This window comes from Nerophis lumbriciformis, linkage group LG25 (assembly GCF_033978685.3).
Source record: "Nerophis lumbriciformis linkage group LG25, RoL_Nlum_v2.1, whole genome shotgun sequence".
Taxonomy (NCBI): domain Eukaryota; kingdom Metazoa; phylum Chordata; class Actinopteri; order Syngnathiformes; family Syngnathidae; genus Nerophis; species Nerophis lumbriciformis.
In genome coordinates, this window is record NC_084572.2 from 14,962,868 (window position 1) to 14,981,130 (window position 18,263).

The 18,263-nt window shown below is 38.4% G+C and overlaps 1 protein-coding gene across 1 annotated transcript in view; it reads right to left on the reverse strand.

Moving 5' to 3' along the window:
* pdgfba (platelet-derived growth factor beta polypeptide a) overlaps positions 1-18,263 on the reverse strand; it is a 65,384-nt gene that overhangs the window by 2,510 nt on the left and 44,611 nt on the right. Inside the window, exons 3-6 of the mRNA XM_061983869.1 lie at positions 16,284-16,343; positions 16,002-16,198; positions 5,768-6,608; positions 907-1,047 (exon numbers count right to left, since the gene is read on the reverse strand). Of these exons, the coding sequence (XP_061839853.1) occupies positions 920-1,047; positions 5,768-6,608; positions 16,002-16,198; positions 16,284-16,343 (1,226 nt within the window). The 3' untranslated portion in view covers positions 907-919. The remainder of the gene's footprint in view (positions 1-906; positions 1,048-5,767; positions 6,609-16,001; positions 16,199-16,283; positions 16,344-18,263) is intronic.

An 18,263-nucleotide genomic window follows, 5' to 3' on the forward strand; every position in this document is an offset into this window, starting at 1 on the left:
CAGCATACTGGCACCATACTTATTTTGATTATTGTTTCTCAGCTGTTTGTACATGTTCAGGTTTATAAATAAAGGTTTATAAAAATAAATAAATTAATAAATTAAAAAAAAAAATTGCCTCTGCTCATAGACCCAACGAATCGATGACTAAATTAATCGCCAACTATTTTTATAATCGATTTTAATCGATTTAATCGATTAGTTGTTGCAGCCCTAATAAAATGCTTAGGCAATTGTGTAACAACACAAAAAGGGCAATCCTTATACATTTATATTCATATATTATTCACTGTTACATGTGGCCCTTCCGAGGGCAATAACTGCGACGTGGCCCTCAATGAAAACAAGTTTGACACCACTGCTCCAACGTATGTGATTAATCACAAAAAAGTATTGCATTAATCATATGTAAATGCAGATTAGTCCTGCAATTTATTTTGACCGTACATGCGCCTTTACCTTGACCGTAATGGTTACCTGATCTGAGTGGGTTTCTCTACGGTCAGTGATCAGGTCAATGCATACTTCAGTGCAAAGATGAGTGAGGAGACTCCGTCTTTCACAACCAAAATACACTCTGACTGGACAATTCTAAAAAAATGTCCAGGTTTTCGGTTTAACTTCAGCATTCACACGCAATTCCTTCGGGGAATTGCCTCTTCTAGTTCTCTATAATATTTCCAATGGTTAATTTTGCATTCAGTCCAACCTTCAAAGTGTCAGTTTACTGGAAGACTTAGTTTATGATAAGACTCCTTTGTTCCCATGGAGACACAAGCCGCAGTACAGTAAGGCCAAAGTACTTCATTGTGACCCTGGAAGGTCATTGTTCATTCATAGCGCGGCGTTTGTGCATTAAAGATAGTAAAAGCAGCGCGAGAAGCAAGCCGTCACCTCTGTGCTCACCTGCGCTTGGTCGCTACATGATCATGGTCCTCATGGCCGCTTTGCTGATGCGCTTGCGATGTTTCCTCCTGCGCCGGACTCGGGGCGATGCCGGTCTAAAGGGGGTGTGGCGGCTGGAGGGCGGGGCCGCTGTGGAGATAACTGTGGAGGACAGAGTTGTTACATTTTAGGCAGACGGAATAGTTTAATCGCACAACATCCATGTTTGTCTTAAAGCAGCTCTAAAGTACCGTGGAGTTCTCACACTTTACAACACTCTCAAGGTCATCTCATGAAGGGTTTTTTTCCCCTTTTGAAGCGACTGCAGCTTAGATCTCTGGGGGTGCAGGAAGAACAGCAGGACACTACTTCCTGTTCTTTGCTACCCATCATGCATTGTATGAAGAGATGTCCGATAATGGCTTTTTTGCCGATATCCGATATTCCGATATTGTCCAACTCTTAATTACCGATTCCGATATCAACCGATACGTGGAATTAACACATTATTATGCCTAATTTTGTTGTGATGCCCCGCTGGATGCATTAAACAATGTAACAAGGTTTTCCAAAATAAATCAACTCAAGTTATGGAAAAAAATTCCAACATGGCACTGCCATATTTATCATTGAAGTCACAAAGTGCATTATTTTTTTTAACATGCCTCAAAACAGCAGCTTGGAATTTGGGACATGCTCTCCCTGTATATTGTAGCGATTTTATAATCGATTTTAATCGATTTAATAGATTAGTTGTTGCAGCCCTAATACCGTATTTTTCGGAGTATAAATCGCACCGGAGTATAAATCGCACCTGCCGAAAATGCATAATAAAGAAGGAAAACAACATATATAAGTCGCACTGAGGCCCGGCCAAACTATGGAAAAAAAAACTGCGACTTATAGTCCGAAAAATATGGTAAAATGCATAGGCAATTGTGTAACAACACAAAAAGGGCAATCCTTATACATTTATATTCATATATTATTCACTGTTACAAGCGGCCCTTCCGAGGCCAATAACTGCGACGTGGCCCTCAATGAAAACAAGTTTGACACCACTGCTCCAACGTATGCGATTAATCACAAAAAAGTATTGCATTAATCATATGTAAATGCAGATTAGTCCTGCAATTTATTTTGACCGTACATGCGCCTTTACCTTGACCGTAATGGTTACCTGAAATGCGTGGGTTTCTCTACGGTCAGTGATCAGGTCAATGCATACTTCAGCGCAAAGATGAGTGCATTGTATGTAGAGATGTCCGATAATGGCTTTTTTGCCGATATCCGATATTGTCCAACTCTTAATTACCGATTCCGATATCAATCGATACGTGGAATTAACACATTATTATGCCTAATTTTGTTGTGATGCCCCGCTGGATGCATTAAACAATGTAACAAGGTTTTCCAAAATAAATCAACTCAAGTTATGGAAAAAAATGCCAACATGGCACTGCCATATTTATTATTGAAGTCACAAAGTGCTTTTTTTTTTTTAACATGCCTCAAAACAGCATCTTGGAATTTGGGACATGCTCTCCCTGTATATTGTAGCCTCCCGGAAGAGTTAGTGCTGCAAGGGATTCTGGGTATTTGTTCTGTTGTGTTTATGTTGTGTTACGGTGCGGATGTTCTCCCGAAATGTGTTTGTCATTCTTGTTTGGTGTTGGTTCTTGGGTCTTGGGCGCAGTTGGGTGTTCCAACAGGAAAGTCAAAAGTGGTAAAGGAATGGCTAAATCAGGCTAGAATTAAGGTTTTAGAATGGCCTTCCCAAAGTCCTGACTTAAACGTGTGGACAATGCGGAAGAAACAAGTCCATGTCAGAAAACCAACAAATGTAGCTGAACTGCACCAATTTTGTCAAGAGTGGTGAACAATTCAACCAGAAGCTTGTGGATGGCTACCAAAAGCGCCTTATTGCAGTGAAACTTGCCAAGGGACATGTAACCAAATATTAACGTTGCTATATGTATACTTTTGACCCAGCAGATTTGGTCACATTTTCAGTAGACCCATAATAAATTCATAAAAGAACCAAACTTCATGAATGTTTTTTGTGACCAACAAGTATGTGCTCCAATCACTCTATCACAAAAAAATAAGAGTTGTAGAAATTATTGCAAAACTCAAGACAGCCATGACATTATGTTCTTTACAAGTGTATGTAAACTTTTGACCACGACTGTATATATATATATTTTTGCAAATACCCATTTGACGCTATCTTTCACTTTCACTTTTACTGTTCCAATATTAGTAGTCACATTTTAGCAAGCTAATGTTTTATCCTAACATGTTAACTATTTCTTTTACAATTGAACCTATAAATCATACATTGCATTACTAGGTGCTGAATTGCAAGTATGCTAACTGTTCCTATGATAACATGCTACTATTAGCTTGCTAAATTTTTATACTAACATTTTAACTCATTTTGTACACTTAAACCTAAAATCATAGATTTCGTTGCACGTATGCGCACGGTTCCTACGTTAGCATGCTAATGTTTTATATTCTCATTACAGCTACTTTTGGCTGTTAACACCTAAAATGTATTGATTTTGTTACTTGGTAGTACTTTACAACTATGCTAACTGTTAGCATGTTAGCAGCGAGAGCTGCCAGCAATTGTTGCTGGGTTCATTCCATACATTTCCCGGTTATTTAGAAGTGTGGAGACATTGTTGAAAAATAAAAATAAAACAATGTTGAATTTTTCAAATGTTTTTTCACTCCATGCTAATCATAAACTATGACTGACTAAGTCACAGGTGTCAAACTCAAGGCCCGCAACATCCTTTTATCTGGCCCGCAAACACCTTGGAAATGATATGTGTCAATAAAGTATTTAATATTTTCTCACTAAATGTAATTGATTTTTTTCATTTTGACAGACAAAATATATGCACTGCTTAAAATTGCATACCTTTAATAGTATCCAATATTGTAAGAACTATTACAGTATAGAGTCGTACCGAAGACTATACAAATGGGACCCATTACCTCCCTGCTTGACTTTATTTATTTATTAATTTACCATGAATTGATTAACGTGGACCCCGACTTAAACAAGTTGAAAAACGTATTTGGGTGTTACCATTTAGTGGTCAATTGTACGGAATATGTACTGTACTGTGCAATCTACTAATAAAAGTCTCAATCAATCAATCAAAGACACTCAGCATCAAGGGTTGGAATTGGGGGTTAAATCACCAAAAATGATGCCCGGGCGCGGCCACCGCTGCTGCTCACTGCTCCCCTCACCTCCCAGGGGGTGATCAAGGGTGATGGGTCACATGCACACCTAGTGTGTGTGTGTGACAATCGTTTCATATTATCATTCTTTCCAAACAAGTTTTTGTCTAAATAAAAATACTTAACTTTACAGCAAACTACCCATCAAATTAATAAAAATGCCAATACATTGTACGTTGTTCTTGACAGCATATTACTGTAAATAAAATAAAAAAAATTATACTCTTTTTGCATCAAAATTGTGTTGACTGAGCTGCCAGTTTTTCACTGTAAAATCTATGGTTGTTGTTTTATTACTGTAAATGGAAAAACGGTACATTTGTTTTAACGGTAGAACAAATGGCAGCTAAGTTGCAAGAATAAAATAATAACTTGTACTGTTTTTCTATTGACAATATAATGTTGTAAAAAACAATGTCAATTTAACACAAAAATTCTGGCAACTAAGCTGCCAGCTTCCCCCCCCCCCCAAAAAAAAAACAGTGGTTTTGCCATTTACTGTAAAATGTTTTTTAAAAAAAACAATACTATATTTTACAGTAACATTTTGTAAATGTAATGTTTTTACTGTAAAATGGACAGTCTACTTAAAACAATGTATATAATTAATAATAAACTCCAGAGGCATATTCATACATTATTCACTGTTACAAGCGACCCTCTGATGGCAGCCATAACTGCCATGTGGCCCTCAAGGAAAACCAGTTCTACATTCCTGGACTAAGTCATCTACAGTTGCGTCAGCATTTCAGTTCAGCTTCTGCTTTTTAGTATTTACCCACATTTTCTCCAGACATTGTCATATCTATTTGAATACATTTTTATTGTCTTTATATTATTATTTCTTTATATTATTAGGTGAACGTAATGAAACTAGATTTTTTTAATATAATTTTCCTAAGCATTGTATAGTTTTTTTTTTTTTTAAAGACCGCTTTTTTAATGCATTATAAATACAACCATATCATATTATAATATTATATAATAACATAAGTGCTATATTATTTAGTAATATACATACATATACGTATATATATATATATATATATATATATATACATATATATATATATGTATATATATATATATATATATGTATATATATATATATATATATATATATATAATTATTTAATAATATAAGTGGAATATTTAGTAATATATTACTTCATAATAAACACATTTAGTAAACATATTTAGTAATATATTACTTCATAATAAACACATAAAGATGCATAGACACAATATCATTTGTAATGTGAATTTACCTTTTGAGTTACATTATGAGCAATGGTAGATATGGAGTGTTTTTTTCTTTAGGATTTTGGGGGAGGGGCTTGACCCATATTCAAAATGAAAATGCTGAAATATTAAAGCAATGTTCTATCAGTTCAGTAAGGCAGTACAGTAAAAGACATTTCTCCAATTTAGGCAAGAAAAACATTTAGTGTATGCTTAGAAGTACTACTGTTAGATATAGAAGATGTATTGGCTTAACTACTCAACTGAAGAGAGTACCAGGCATTTATTTAAGCAAAATGTCAAGTTAATTATAGCTATTGGGCACGTGTAGGGAGGCATCTATAAGACTATTGAAGCATGTATGAATGTTGATGCTTACCTGGCTTTGGGCTTTGCTGAGGAGGATGAGGACGGTCCAGTTCCCCTTGAACCACCTCCAGAACCTTCTGCCTCCTCTCCTCTTCCGTCATGTGACCTCCTCCATTAACCAGTCTAAAGTCTTTGGCCTCTCCCTCATTGGCCGGCTCACCACTTTCCTCACTCCTACTTCCTGTGCGACGCTCTGTCAGAGTCTGAGCATGTGTGGGCGTGGCCTCCACACGCGGTTGGCTGCTCGCCGAGTCGCTTAGATTGGTGGAAACGGGGAAGGAGGAAGGGGAAGGGGTCGGCGGGGAGGGGGTCGGGTCGCCAGGTGGGGAGGCGCTGTCCGACTGCGGGGCGTCGAGCCAGTATTGCGTCCTCAAGTCCTCCGAACTCCTGTGGCCGTGGCTCTGCTGGCGACGCCCGTCGCCACCGATTTCCTCCCGGCTGACGTCATGCCCGCTCCCCGGGCCCACCGGCGGAGGGCTTCCCACGACGCCGTGCTCCACCCGGGCGTCCGACGACCAGCTGACATAGGAGTGGTGCACCCTGGGCTGCGTCCAGTGCACCAGTTGCGTGTAGCTCCCCTGCGGCCATTGCCTCGCCGGCGACTCCTGCTCCTCGCTGTTGTAGGGACGCTGGTTGCGCTTCAGGTCGTCGTGGCGATGGAGGTCGGCTTTGGAGTTGGGGGGCTTGGGTGACCGGGGCAGGGGCTGGACGGGGGGAGGGTTGGGCGAGCGAGCGACGGAAAGGGAAGACGAGGAGGAGGAGGGCTGACACCTGCAGGCCACGTGGTCTTCCACCGAGATGATGGCTTTGTCGTAGTGGGCCTTCCTGTTGACGTACTGGATCTTTATCACCTGCACACACACACACACACACACACACGTTAGAATATGTTGCGCAACAAGTCCCCTCACATTGGCATGAGGACGTTTCCAGACAAGCTGATAACGCTTGGGAAATGTGGTGGCTTCCTGCCAGGTGTCATTTTCCACTTATTGAGGAATTGCCTTCATGAACATCTTCTTGGCACTCCAGAGCAGACTTGGACCCTTTATTGGCGTTTTTTTATTCCAAGTAGCTCCTCTATAAGAGTATCAACGCAGAAAAAAATGGCAGTATTGAGGAATAACAAAATGTGCCCGGCGGCATCTGTAAAGCTCAAAAGTTCACATGCCCTATCTTGTTTGTATAATCTCAGTAAAAATGAGAGTGTAAAAAATTTCACCGGAGAGTCGATTCCAATTGTTTGCATTCACACTAAGCCAATGTCCACACGTGCGTTTTTAAAAAAAAAAAATTATTTATTTTTTATGGGGCCAAACGCGCTGCAAAGTCCAAAAAACGCGCAAGCCTCTAAAACGTATCACCCTCACAAAACACAAAGCAATGTCCAAAACACACACAAATCCCCCAAACACATGCAATGTACGGAAAACACAATATGATACAACCGGACGTTAACTGTGGAGGTCCAAATTGGGCAAAATTAAATAAATAGATAAACAAATCTTTGAATACTTAAATGTGTCATTAATTAATTATAATTGGAATTAAATACATACATGTGTAAATACATGTCATTTATTTATTCAATGTCAAATTAAATGTCATTATTTAATTACTCGATTAAAATATGTAATTACTTTTTCATTATTTCACCATGTTCAGTTCAGTTTCAGTTTATTTCGAACATGCATACAATAGAATAGAATTCATCACATATTTCCAGTTGTTTCATGACAGCACGTCCGAAAAGGAGTAGGAAGAAGCATGAATTGATTTACGTGGACCCCGACTTAAACAAGTAGAAAAACTTATTCGGGTGTTACCATTTAGTGGTCAATTGTACGGAATATGTACTGTACTGTGCAATCTACTAATAAAAGTCTCAATCGATCAATCAATCAGCTTATTTAATCCTTACCCTTTTCATACCATAGCAATGTTTTTGTTCTCTGTAACATAGCAGTAAACAAATAAATAATAAACAAATAATATACCATAGTAAGTAAACAAATATTAAATACATAAATGATCTTTGTCTCAATAAAAAAAAAAAAAAAAAAAAAAAAAAAAAAGGGTTCAAGATATTCATCATAATTCTTGTTCTGTGTACTTTGTGAACACTTGTGTCATGTCTGTGTAATCATGTTTTGTTTTAGTCATGTTTTGTTTAGTTATTGGACTCTTGAGTTTCTGGCTTTTCACTCCCTTGTCTTGTTTCCATAGTTACCCATTAGTTTCACCTGTTCCACGTTTGGACTCATTGTGCACTCTTGTTTGTCACCATAGCAACCCATTAGTTTTCACCTGCCCTCACGACTCACGCACCTGTCTTTAATCATGTCACTATTATTTAAGCTTCCAGTTGCCAGGCTGTCTGTCTAGCGACATCATACCCCTGACTCTCTGCTTCACACTTTGTTTACCTCTACGCACTTCATGCCATGTCCAAGTAAGTTGTTTCTATTCATACCACAGTTAACAACTTTTGTTCATGTCCTTAGTTTTTTTGCCCACGTGCAAGTATTGGTTTCATTTGTCAAGTTTGTACTTCCGCCTTGTGCGCGCCTTTAGTTTGTTCTTTTTGTAGTTATAGTGTTTAAATAAATCATGTCTTCACCTTCACGCCATGTCTGGTCCAAATGTTCATTTGCACCAAGGGAGAACAAACCACGCCATAGTCCAAGTCCTGACAACTTGTAGTTTAAACCATGTCTTAAACGGAATAATATTGGTGCTTTGTTTGATTTCTTTGGTTAATCTGTTCCATAATTTAATTCCACATACTGATATACTAAAAGTTTTAAGTGTTGTACGAGCAATACAAATGATTTAAATTAGGTTTTCCTCTAAGGTTACCGTATTTTTGGAGTATAAGTCGCACCGGAGTATAAGTCGCACCTGCCGAAAATGCATAATAAAGAAGGAAAAAAACATATATAAGTCGCACTGGAGCACGGCCAATTTATGAAAAAAACTGCGACTTATAGTCCGAAAAATACGGTATATTTATCCTCTTTTGTTGATAAGAATGGTTGTACATTATTGGGTAGCAGGTTATAGTTTGCTTTGTACATCATTTTAGCTGTTTGCAAATGCGCCATGTGATGATTTAATTGTTGCGTTCTTGGGCTCGCATTGCTGTTATGGTTGTGTTCTGACAAGGAGTTTAACGGTACGTGTATTTGTATTGAACCGTTTCAGTACGGGGGTTCCGGTTCGGTTCGGAGGTGTACCGAACGAGTTTCCACACGAACATATGAAGTAGCCGCCTAAGCTAAAGTCTTAACAAGCTGCTCCGCTTCTTCTGCCTCTGTCTCTGTCAGTACTCTACACAGCACCCAGCAATGTCCCACCCACACAACCATCTGATTGGCTGTTACCGCTAAAGTTCTAACCAATCAGCAGTGCGTATTCAGAGCGCATGGATTCAGTGCTTCTGCGGTGGAGTTAGCAGATAGGTGTTTAGCAGGTAATCATCAGGCTGCGGACTCTCCCCAAAGTATAATAAACACCTTCCAGTCAACTACTAGTAACATTACTATGAGCCCGTTGACCTTCTAGAAACAAACTGCAGCTCAGCTCGCTCGCAGTCCAGGCTAATTAGCTTTTAGCGTAACGTTAGCTCATTTTGCGGTGTGTGTGTGTGTGTGTTAGCTCATTGTGCGGCGTGTGTGTGTGTTAGCTTATTGTGCGGTGTGTGTGTGTGCGTGTGTGTGTGTGTGTGTGTGTGATAAAAATCAACTACAGGCTTCCCAAATGCTGTAATAAATTAAGCATGATGAGTTGACTTGAAACTGTTTAATGTTGCACTTTTTATATGAAAAGTTTTATCATTTTATTTAATCTGAGCAACAACTTGAGGCAGTTTAATGTTGATTAACGTGGGCAGAATTATTATAGTGTTCCCAATGTTAAAAGGATAATGCCATTGTTTACAAATTTGGTAATTAAATAACCAAAAAATTTGTATTTTGTTGTTTTCCTACTGTACCGAAAATGAACCAAACCGTGACCTCTGAACCCGAAATTTTTGTGTACCGTTACACCCCTAGTTCTGACCCAGTCCGAAGAACAAGCAGGAAGCGGCAGGAGCGGCGTGCAGGTACAAATCAACTTTGATTTCACAAAGCGAGGCAAATCTAAGATGCTAGGATAGTGTGGATCAGAAAAACAAACATGAAAGTCCCTGGCAAGGCAAAAAACTACTAAGCAAGGCAAAAACAAGAAAAAATAATTTAAAGGGGAGTGATTAACTAAGGAGACAGGTGGGACGACTAATCATAAACTGAAGACTGGTGTGTACATTTAGTGTCCAAGGCAACAAGAAAGGTAAACAAAGGGAAAACGCGCTGGAAGAGAACTAGACTCAAACATAGGAGAACCACAACAAACATAATATGAGACATGACCCCTCAGGTCATGACATTATTACATCAATGACTCATAAGTAATTATTTAAACATTTATCTATTTATTTGTGTCCTATTTGGCCCTCCATAGTTAGCATGTCACTAGGAAGTAAGCCCTACCTTGGATGTTGTTGCGTATTTCAAGTTGCATGTGTTTTTTGGTGTTTGTGTGCATTTCTGCGTTTGCTCTGCATTTTTGTTATGCACTGCAAAAAAACTTTAGATAAAAAGTAGAGATGTCCGATAATGGCTTTTTTGCCGATATCCGATATTTCGATATTGTCCAACTCTTAATTACCGATTCCGATATCAACCGATACCGATATATACAGTTGTGGAATTAACACATTGTTATGCCTAATTGTGTTGTGATGCCCCGCTGGATGCATTAAACAATGTAACAAGGTTTTCCAAAATAAATCAACTCAAGTTATGGAACAAAATGCCAACATGGCACTGCCATATTTATTATTGAAGTCACAAAGTGCTTTTTTTTTTTTTTTAACATGCCTCAAAACAGCAGCTTGGAATTTGGGATATGCTCTTCCTGAGAGAGCATTAGGAGGTTGAGGTGGGGGGGGGTTGTGGGGGGTGTATATTGTAGCGTCCCGGAAGAGTTAGTGCTGCAAGGGGTTCTGGGTATTTGTTCTGTTGTGTTTATGTTGTATTACGGTGCGGATGTTCTCCCGAAATGTGTTTGTCATTCTTGTTTGGTGTGGGTTCACAGTGTGGCGCATATTTGTAACAGTGTTAAAGTTGTTTATACGGCCACCCTCAGTGTGACCTGTATGGCTGTTGACCGAGTATGCGTTGCATTCACTTGTGTGTGTGTGAAAAGCCATAGATATTATGTGATTTTAAAGCATTTATCGGTCGATAATATCGGCAGTCCGATATTATCGGACATCTCTAATAAAAAGACTAGATTTTAGGAAAGAAATACTAAAAAACTAGTGAAATGATCTGTCCATGCAGCTAGTTAATTTAATTCCATAAGACATACTAAATTAAGATTTGTATACCTAGAAAGTAGCAGGACTTTTAAAATAGAAATAAGTATTTAATTCTGAAAACAAAGACTATGTCTCCCAGCTGGCCTAGAATTGCCTCGGGATCCCCAAGGAGGAACTGGACAAAATAGCTGGGAAGAGGGAGAGTCTGGGCTTCTCTGCTTAGGTTGCTGCCCCCGCGACCAAGCAGAGGAAGATGGATAGATGGATGGCTTCTGAAGACAAGCGTTATTCAACTTGCAATTCTTAAATTAAGCATCCTCATGGTGTTGCAGAATCTTTAAACAATATTATGTGGAGAAAACTAACATCAATTTTAACATTTTTGAACTAGAATAGACAAAATATAATTATTCGGGCTAAAATTACGATTTATGTGTACAGCCAATGATGAAAAATAGGTAAATAGCTCTTAAAACTAGGGACATTTCTAGAAATAAAATATAAATCTTGGCATGGCAAATCATTTGCAATGTGATGTTTTAACTTGTATGTCTTTTGGCGGTTTGCATGTGTTTTGGACTTTGCAGCGCGTTTGCCCCTTTCGGCCCCCGTAGTTTTTTTTTGTTTGTTTTTTAACAAAACACTCACATTCTGCAACCTGCGGCCCATTGGCCGAACTATATATTTCACGCAAGAGCATTTGAAGCGGGACACCATACAATTGGAAAAAATACAAAAATTAACACACCATTATTTCATCATATCCTCCTGAGAAAGATGTCTTTTGTAGTGTTTTGTGAAACAACACTTTTTAAATCTACCAAAAAACTGTTTCATCAGGTGACAGTTTTTATTGGCCCTCGATATGTTTTCAATATTGAATTAATTCATTATCACTGCGATATATTAGGTGTAACACTAATAACTGTTAGCTTTGTCACCTAAAACACTAAAGCTAAGATGTTTTTAATAGCTTAGTGTGTACTGATTGAAATGATTTTAACCCCTTTAATGTGCAAAATCTGTCAAGTGGACCTCCACCTTCTTTAATTTTTATTTGGTGGAAAAAGTTTGGACACCCCCGGCATAAACAGTGCTGTATTATTAAACATTACTTTGATATATACAGTGCTGTATTATTAAACATGACTTTGATATATACAGTACTGTATTATTAAACATTAATTTGATATATGCAGTACTGTATTATTAAACATTACTCCTGCATTAAATATGGCAATCAGAAGATGTAAATGTCACAGGGATGCATGATACATATTGGACAAATAACTAACGGGCCAAGGAATTATGACATCAAACCGATAAATCCGAAACATAAAAAAATAAAAATAAATTGCTCCAATAACCACAAAAAAGCCAACATCAAAAGAAGCACTCCCCAACGAGGCAAGATTACTAGTCGTAATGTACTGTTGGTGGGCTTAGGGTGAGTAAATGAAGCGCTTCTTTTCTCCTGCTGGTGCTCTCGTAAACTTCTCCTGAGCTCCAAGTAAACAAACATGGCATCGATTGTGTGGGAGGAAGACTTTTAGCTATTTGCACCGAACGTTCTACAAACATTCTGCGAGGAGGGGAAAAAAAAAAAACCCATTGCGCCCTGACACATCAAACCTTATCAGCATCACTACAATGGTGTTTTGAAAGCCTATAAAGCAGGGGTCCCCAAACTTTTTGACTCGGGGGCCGCATTGGGTTAAAAAAATTTGCCCGGGACCCGGCCTATATATATATATATATATATATATATATATATATATATATATATATATATATATATATATATATATATATATATATATGTGTATATAGATATATATGTATATGTATATATACATATATATATATATATATATATATATGTGTGTGTATATATATATGTATATATATATATATATATATATATATATGTGTGTGTATATATATATGTATATATATATATATATATATATATATGTGTGTATATATGTGTGTGTATATATATATATGTATGTAAATATATATATATATATATTTGTGTATATATATATATATGTATATATATATATATGTATATGTATATATATATATATATATATATATGTATGTATATATATATATATATATATATATATATATATATATATATATATATATATATATATATATATATATATATATATATATATATTGCATTGCAGATTAGACAAACTGCCTTTTCCTTTTCCTTACACTAAATAAAAATAAGTCATATGTCCACTGATGTTTAAAAACTCTACACTCGGAGTCTATTTTACGTTTCCCCAACGATTTCACCATTTTTTTCCCTCGTGCACTAATTGACTGAAACAGCGCGCACTTGCCGGTTTGCGTTATCGGTGGGAAAATTTATTTTTAGACAATATGATTGGTCTGAGCGGCTCGGAGACCCCGAGAGTAACAAGCGGTAGAAAATGGATTGATGGATGGGGTAGAAAAGACAGATAAAAAAAATAAAAAAATATTTTTTTAATTAAAAATTTTTTTTTTTTTTTACCCGGGACTACCCGTGGGCCGGATTTTGGACACTGGCGGGCCGTATCTGGCCCACAGGCCGTAGTTTGGGGACCACTGCTATGAAGACTTCTGCTGCCAAAGAAAGCTGCCCCAAAGCCAGTCGCAAACAAAGGTTTACAAAGACTACATAATTTTAAATGTATACAAAATAAGTTATCGGTTATCTTAAGAATCATAAAGTTATATGTATCGGTATAGGCTTGGAAAACAAAACATTGTGCATAAACATTAAACATTACTCTTGCATTAAATAAGGGTTGGAATCGGGGGTTAAATCACCAAAATGATTCCCGAGTGCGGCCACCGCTGCTTCTCACTGCTCCCTACACCTCTCAGGGGGTTAAACAAGGGGATGGCTCAAATGCAGAAGGTAATTTCACCACACCTAGTGTGTGTGTGTGTGTGTGTGACTATCAGTGGTCCTAAATGGCTGTTAAATTGTACCAAGTTTTCGGACTACGTCCTCAGACTTCTTCTGTCCAGGTGAGATGCATGATTTATGATCTAGAATAAACTTACAGGAAGCAGCAGACCACTCGATGATCACGTCGTCACTATAAATAGTTAGTTTGCGTTAGCACTTATAATAACAATATCACTAATACCGCTCAGTGGCCTTGTGGTTAGTGTCCGCCCTGAGACTCGAAGGTCGTGAGTTCAAACCCCAGCCGAGTCATACCAAAGACTATAAAAATGGGACTCATTACCTCCCTGCTTGGCACTTGGCATCAAGAGTTGGAACTGGGGGTTAAATCACCAAATGATTCCTGAGCGCGGCCACCGCTGCTGCTCACTGCTCCCCTCACCTCCCAGGGGGTGAACATGGGGATAGGTCAAATGCAGAGGATAATTTCACCACACCTAGTGTGTGTGTGTGTGACTATCGTTGGGACTTTAACTTTAACTTGGTTAATATTCAAGTCACAAAATGTAAATGGAGCAGTGGTTCTTAACCTGGGTACGATGTAACCCTCGGGGTTCGGTGAGTCAGGCTCAGGGGTTCGGCGGAGGTCAAGACACACCCGACTCATCGTGTAAATAAAAACTTCTCCCTATCGGCGTATTACGGATACGGCAACAGCAGAAGTCAGACTGATTTGCAGGTGTGTAATTTGTTGTGAGTTTATGCACTGTGTTGGTTTTGTTGTTTGAACAAGGTGATGTTCATGCACGATTCATTTTGTGCACCAGTAAAAAAAACATGGTAACACTTTAGTATGGGGAACATATTCACCATTAATTAGTTGCTTATTAACATGCAAATTAGTAACATATTGGCTCTTAACTAGTCATTATTAAGTACTTATTAATGCCTTATTCGGCATGGCCTTATTATAAGCCTAACCCTCTAACCCTGACCCTAACCCTCTAACCCTAACCCAGTTAACCTTGTTGGAGGTACTGAACCCCACCAGTTTCATATGCGCATTCGCCAAACCCTTCTCTAGTTAAAAATAAAATGTTTTTTTCTTAATTTAATCTTAATTTAGAAATAATAATCATGAAATGATGTTATTATATTAAATAAATACTAATACAGATATATTTTACAAACAGAAAGTTACAGGAATGTACACATGTTCCCATGTTTACATCTCATTGTGCAACATGTGAATGTTTTAGTGGGAACGAAATGCGATATCTGAAAGGGGTACACATTATTTCCAAAGCAGGACCCCCACCCAGACATACAATACTAGTGCACAGCTCATGAAAAACAATATTTTTTGTTATTGTCATTGTAAGTGGGCCAAAACACTTATATTAGAAAATAATATCATGGAAATGACTGCTGTCATTTGATTATAATAATAAAACATTTAACTTGTTATTTAGTCAGGTTTGGGACAGATGTGCTGCAGGTGTGGCCACAGTGCATGTGCACGTCTGACGTCGCTCACACGTGCTCCACTGAATGCTCAAGGAGTTTTTATGTTTGCTCACGCATATGGAAAATTAGAGGGAACATTGTTTGGGGGTATCCATAATACGTCGATAAGGAGAAGTTTTTATTTACACGATTAGTCGGGCGTGTCCTGACCTCTGCGGCGGAGGCTCCGCCAAACCCCTGAGGCCGACTCACCGAACCCCTAGGGTTCGATCGAACCCAGGTTAAGAACCACTGCCTTATATGTTCCCCTACTGTCCAAATAACTCTAAATTAAGTCTTTGTTACTCAGAATATGTTCCCCATACTAATTTGTTACCAAAGTTACTTTTTCAAGGTTTTCGTAGCCATTAGTGTACTGGTTGCCTTGTGATTGACAGGTGACCAGGCCAGAGACTAAGTTCTCCACTGGTCCGGCGGTCCTGGTGTGGGCTTTACCTGCAGGTATCTGCTGGAGGTGACGGTGGGCACGCACTGCAGCATCCTGGTGTTGCAGCAGCCCGAACATCGCTGCACCTCCACGCAGGGCGGCCACAGCATGAAGTTGGCGTTGCGCCGGTCCAACATGGACCGCGTCACCTCCATCACCTCCGTCCGAACCTTGCACGCCGCCTGCTGGGCGACCTCGGCCTCCTCTAGGGGGAGCAGCAGAGAGACGGTTCATGGTAGCGACGACAGAGTGGAAGGAGCCACAGTAGAAGAAGAAGAAGGAGAACCTACCGATACTTCTGATGTGTCGTCTTTGGGTTGGATTTGTGTTTTCGTCATCCTCCTCTTCTTCTACACATAAAGATACATTTTGTCATTTTTTGCGGGTAAAAAAGCAGACTTTTACGAGCTTGAACGGCTCATTGTTCACTGCACAAAGGAAGCCTTTTTTTTTTTTTTTACGCCTCCCGCTGAAACAATCGGGCTATTTTTTGCCACAATTCGTCTCAGCGCTGTCAAGAATACTGCTGAGGGGAGATATGAGCTGTTAAATATAGCCCACATGTGTGTGTGTGTCTGTGTTTGCACTCGCATGTGTCGCCATTTTATAATGTGCTCTTTCGTTTTAATGTCCCTAAGTGTGAATGAAAAAGGTTATCCTGGGTTATTTCTTTAATATTGTCTTTAATGAAGTGCCTGATGTTTAGCAGCTTCCAATTAGTCCGTGAAGTTGTTTTCATAATTTTTTTTTTAATCTTTGCAATTATCTCAGCTTTGCTTGACTGGTTCCTTTCTTCTCTTAATTTAATTTGGTTAATTGTGTCAAAGTTAGAGCACGAGTTAGAGTTCTGTGAAAGTAGAGACTGTCTTTGTATGTGTTAAACGCACACTTTAAGTCCATCTTTTGCCATAATTCAGTAAATTATGACATTGGGGATTGGGAAAAATTGTTACTAATCCCTCCCAAAGGGTCCGTTTCCCAACCGAATCACACAAATTCTGTGAGAGACAACCAAAATTGTGAACACAAAACACTTTTTATGGAACACAATATAGTTTTATATGCAGAAAACAATGCAACATACTACAGGACTTTTGTTGATACGTGAAACTAATGTTGTACCGATACCAATATGATACTTTTCGAAATAAAGGGCACCACAAAAAATTGCATTATTGGCTTTATTTTAACAAAAAATCTTAAAGTACATTAAACATATTAGAGATGTCCGATAATGGCTTTTTTGCCGATATCCTATATTCCGATATTGCCTAACTCTTAATTACCGATTCCGATATCAACCGATATCGATATATACAGTCGTGGAATTAACACATTATTATACCTAATTTTGTTGTGATGCCCCGCTGGATGCATTAAACAATGTAACAAGGTTTTCCAAAATAAATCAACTCAAGTTATGGGAAAAAAATGCCAACATGGCACTGCCATATTTATTTATTATTGAAGTCACAAAGTGCATTATTTTATATTTTTAACATGCCTTAAAACAGCAGCTTGGAAATTGGGACATGCTCTCCCTGAGAGAGCATGAGAAGGTTGAGGTTGAGGTGGGCGGGGTTGGGGGGGTGTATATTGTAGCGTCCCGGAAGAGTTAGTGCTGCAAGGGGTTCTGGGTATTTGTTCTGTTGTGTTTATGTTGTGTTACGGTGCGGATGTTCTCCCGAAATGTGTTTGTCATTCTTGTTTGGTGTGGGTTCACAGTGTGGCGCATATTTGTAACAGTGTTAAAGTTGTTTATACGGCCACCCTCAGTGTGACCTGTATGGCTGTTGACCAAGTGTGATTGCATTCACTTGTGTGTGTGAAAAGCCGTAGATATTATGTGACTGGGCCGGCACGCAAAGGCAGTGCTATTAAGGTTTATTGGCGCTCTGTACTCCTCTCTACGTTCGTGTACACAGCGGCATTTTAAAGAGTCATACATTTTACTTTTTGAAACCGATACCAATAATTTTGAAACCAATACCGATAATTCCCGATATTACATTTTAAAGCATTTATCGGCCGATAATATCGGACGACATCCCTAAAACATATGTTACTTATTGCAATTTTGTCCTTAAATAAAATAGCGAACAAACAAGACAACTTGTCTTTTAGTAGTAAGTAAGCAAACAAATTCTCCTAATTAGTCTGCTGACATATGCAGTAACATATTGTGTCATTTATCATTCTATTATTTTGTCAAAATTATCAAGGACAAGTGGTAGAAAATGAATTATTAATCTACTTGTTCATTTACTGTT